We start from the raw sequence: 3,842 nt of genomic DNA on the forward strand, positions 1-3,842 counted from the left end.
ACAATAGGCTGCGGTCGAAAGCCCTCTCTTCGCGTGCTGTTTTGTTCTTTTGCTCCCCCCCCCCCCCCCCCCCCAGTATTCAACGGTTATGTTCTCCATTTTCACCAGTGTTGGATTCTTTTAACTTAAATTTCATAACCTGAAGGCACCAAAAGAGGATCAATTGGAAGAGACATGATGAGCCATACCGTGAACAAATATGCAATCTTCGTGTATGTCTCAGCTCGCATTTATGCCAGAACACGGACGCAGTTTTGCTGCACATTCAAATAGCCCGCTCGCTGACGTTCGTCGGTGCACCAGAGTTTCCGTCTCGCGTCGCCAGGTGGCGAAGCTGATTGGTTCGCCGCCGGGCTACGTGGGCCATGACGACGGCGGCCAGCTAACCAAGCGACTCAAGAGCTGCCCCAACGCCGTGGTGCTGTTCGACGAGGTGGACAAGGCGCACGCCGACGTCCTCACCGTGCTGCTACAGCTGTTCGACGAGGTGCGGACGCGGCGGCCGGCCCGGGGCGCGGCCAGCCATCGCTCGGCATTTAAATGTTGTAATGCAGACAATTTACGGAGTTGCTAAACCTACCATGCAAAATATGCCTCAGAACCTTACAACCCTCCTCTGTAGCTGACGACTCGTCTGCCGATACTGCTACGAGTTCGCAAGCTTACATGTTGTGTAACAGTTGGTTGGGCTGGGGGAGCTGCACCCATCCTACTTGATCTGCAACAGTTCTGTTCTACTTGGCCGTGCACTGGTGGCATGCGAGTGCTGGGTGTCGGAAGTCGGTCATAACTGGCGCGCTCGTCCCGCGCCAGGGCCGGCTCACCGACGGCAAGGGACGCACCATCGAGTGCAAGGACGCCATCTTCGTCATGACGTCCAACCTGGCCAGCAACCAGATCGCCGACCACGCACTGGAGCTGCGCCGCGAGGCCGAGAAGCTGGCCCGGGAGCGGTACGAGGGCAAGATTGGTGAGCGCCGCGTACCGGCGTGCGCGGGCCCGGCGCAGCCCGACGCAACCGTAACGTTTCTGTTGTTGGCGTGTACTTTGATGCGGTTGGCGCTAGAACTGGAGGTATGTGTGGGACGTTCCCCGTATGGTAGGGGTGGTTGGGGTGAGTAGGCTGGCAGATGCCAGGTTTTTTGTCAGTCGTCCCCGACCAGCGTAGTCATCACACTCAAGCGTAATTTTGCCAGTGTAGTTTTGTCTGTATGTTGATGCTCACATGCTTGTACTGTTAATCAACGTACAGGCAATCTGCTTGTTATCCGATATGTCGGGCTGCGTCCGTGCAGAACATGCCGAGGTCATCAGCCCGTCCTGCGTGTCATCACTGGTTACCACCAATGACCCCAGCTTCCTTCCCGTCGTTCGCACTCGTTTCATCAATGCATAATCTCGTGGCATCACAGAGAAATGCATGTTAGTGAACAGCCGGAGTCCAGGAAAAGTTAAAATATGAAATTTGTCCTCACTTTACCGCGCAACAGTTTCCGTAACCAAGCAGCCTTCCGAATACATTGCACCGCCGTTTCTGTATATATTTAGGTTGTTTGTGACCCCTTGGGCAGCGTGCCTGACCCTGCCCTGACCCGGCCGCAGACGACGTGGAGTTCACCGAGCGCGTCAACATCTCCGCACCTTCAAGGAGACGGTGGTGCAGCCCATCCTGAAGCGACACTTCCTGCGGGACGAGTTTCTCGGTCGCATCAACGAGATCGTGTACTTCCTGCCCTCGTTCTCGCGGCCCGAGCTGCGTCTGCTGGTGGCGCGAGAGCTCCAGCTCTGGGCTGACCGGGTGGGTGGTGACGGACGGCGCCACCGCGAACGGCGCTCGCGGCCGCGCGGCAGGCGTGCCGTGGCTGTGTTCGCACGTGCACGGTGGAAGGAAGCGCGTGCTCACGGTGCTGTGTGTTGCCGCTAAGGCAGTTCACTCACCCCACGGCGTGATATGATACGGTGCCTTCAAGAGTATGGGGCTGGTCACAGCGCGTCCTGGCATATCTGGGAGCCACATCAGGACACTTAACGGAGAGGTATTGGGGACAGTAGTTACGGCTTGGTCACTGGTAGCGCGTTTCACTCCTGTCGGACCGTCGCTAACGCTCCGCCGGCGTCCCGTTTCAGGCGAAGGAGAAGCACAACATCGAGTTGAAGTGGGACCGTCGCGTGCTGGACGTGCTCGTGGACGGCTACAACGTGTACTACGGCGCCCGCTCCATCAAGCATGAGGTGGAGCGGCAGGTGAGGCGTTGGTCGGCACAGGATGGAACGCCGGCCAGTGCCCGGCGTTCCAAGTCAGGTGCTGCTTCCATGGCCTCCCCGGTCGCCCGCCGCTGGTTCTATTTTGTCCATTTGTTCCATACGTGTGCTATTTGCTTGAATTTAGGGGGAGACCTTGTGATGTACTTTGCATCGACCGGCATCCCGTACAGTGTGTTTTGCTATGGTTTCTCATTTTTTGTGTGTCCAAAATCGTGGGTGGTTATTTATTCCTTAGTCTCATGAATAGCGCCCGAAGGTAACCATTGCTGAGGACAAAGAGATAAAATGATAAAGATAAAGATGATTTCGGTCCCAGGAGTAGCGCCTTTAGTACTACGCTGTGCTCCTGCTGTGCGTCGCATGATGTGTCGGTGTTCGCGTTCTCACTGTCCCTATCGTACTTCGTCTGCCAGATATGTGTCATTTCCCTGTGTTCCTTAGCCTGTTGTGTCTGATCTGTTCCATTGTGTTCCAATATATCTTTGGCTGTGGTTCTGATGACCTGCGTCTCCCTTTGCGCCGCGTTCATGCCTCACGTCCGCCATGTCTCTTATTTATTTCCTTCCCATCTTCTTATCTTCCGTGTGGATACTGCTCCTCTGTGCCCGCCCCCTCCCCCTCCCCCTTTAGCACCATGTTTGTCTGCCGGGTTTCCTGTTCTCGCGTACCCCGCCCTCAATACCCCACCTGTCATGTGTATGCTGCTTCCTGTGTTCCATAGCGCGCCTGCCGTGTGTCTTCTGCCCTTGTAGTCCGCCTCCAACACCCCACGTGATGGTGACGCGGCGGCGCTGGCCGGCCGGGCAGGTAGTGAACCAGCTGGCGGCGGCCCACGAGCTGCAGCAGCTGCGGCCCGGCTGCGCCGTGTTCGTCACCGTCACGGACGACACAGCACAACCGGGCGCGCGCGGCGTCAAGATCCAGCTGGGCCATGGCGGCGCCTCCGACCTGGAGGATTTCGTCTCTCCGCTGAGCTGAGCCGACGCAGCGGACGTCGCCGGGCTGGGAGCTGTTCAAGCGGGAGACGGCACTGAGGGGATCGCGGTTCTTGCGGCGTCACGGACACCAGCTTTCCCGGGCGACGTCACTTGACTCGAGGTCGCGCAGATGGTGCGTGGTCCAGGTTTCGTGCCGTGGTGGCGGTTCTGTAGGACGCCGGCGGCCGTTCCCAGGTGTGATCGGGCAGGCGCAGGCCCCATTGTTAGTGCTGTGACGGAGGCTGGATAGTGGTGCAGTGGTGATCCGCAGCCTTGTCCGCCTGCCGGTAGTGCCTGCCGAGGGCGGCACGACCCCGGTAGTTGGTGCCAAACGCTACAGACTGTGCTTGCTTGCATGAGTGATGTGCTCGCATTCCACTGTGCTAGTCTGCCCGGGTGGCGTTTTCATTGTTTTGACAGATTGCCTGTTTAAGGTAATAGAGCTGTGGCATTATTTCATGTCTCCATTTCGTTATTTTCTAGTGACTCCCTTCGCAGTATTTTGGTTGAGCCAGCGATGCAAGTCGATATTAATACATGATTGAATCGGGACTCCTGACATTGCCTGTTAGCCTGCGCCTGGCTGGGGTCTGAGATAAC

General features: G+C 57.5%; 1 protein-coding gene across 1 annotated transcript; it reads left to right on the plus strand.

Moving 5' to 3' along the window:
- Nucleotides 1-174: 174 nt before the first annotated feature.
- LOC119113033 (caseinolytic peptidase B protein homolog) lies at nucleotides 175-3,243 on the plus strand. The gene is made up of 6 exons (XM_037237351.1): nucleotides 175-189; nucleotides 326-487; nucleotides 814-989; nucleotides 1,603-1,798; nucleotides 2,128-2,244; nucleotides 3,109-3,243. Exons 1-6 carry the CDS (start codon nucleotides 175-177, stop codon nucleotides 3,241-3,243), a joined length of 801 nt encoding a protein of 266 aa, XP_037093246.1.
- The last annotated feature ends 599 nt before the right edge of the window (nucleotides 3,244-3,842 follow it).

This window comes from Pollicipes pollicipes, unplaced genomic scaffold (assembly GCF_011947565.3).
Source record: "Pollicipes pollicipes isolate AB1234 unplaced genomic scaffold, Ppol_2.1 Scaffold_7261;HRSCAF=8764_pilon_pilon_pilon, whole genome shotgun sequence".
In the NCBI taxonomy this organism is placed as follows: Eukaryota; Metazoa; Arthropoda; class Thecostraca; order Pollicipedomorpha; family Pollicipedidae; genus Pollicipes; species Pollicipes pollicipes.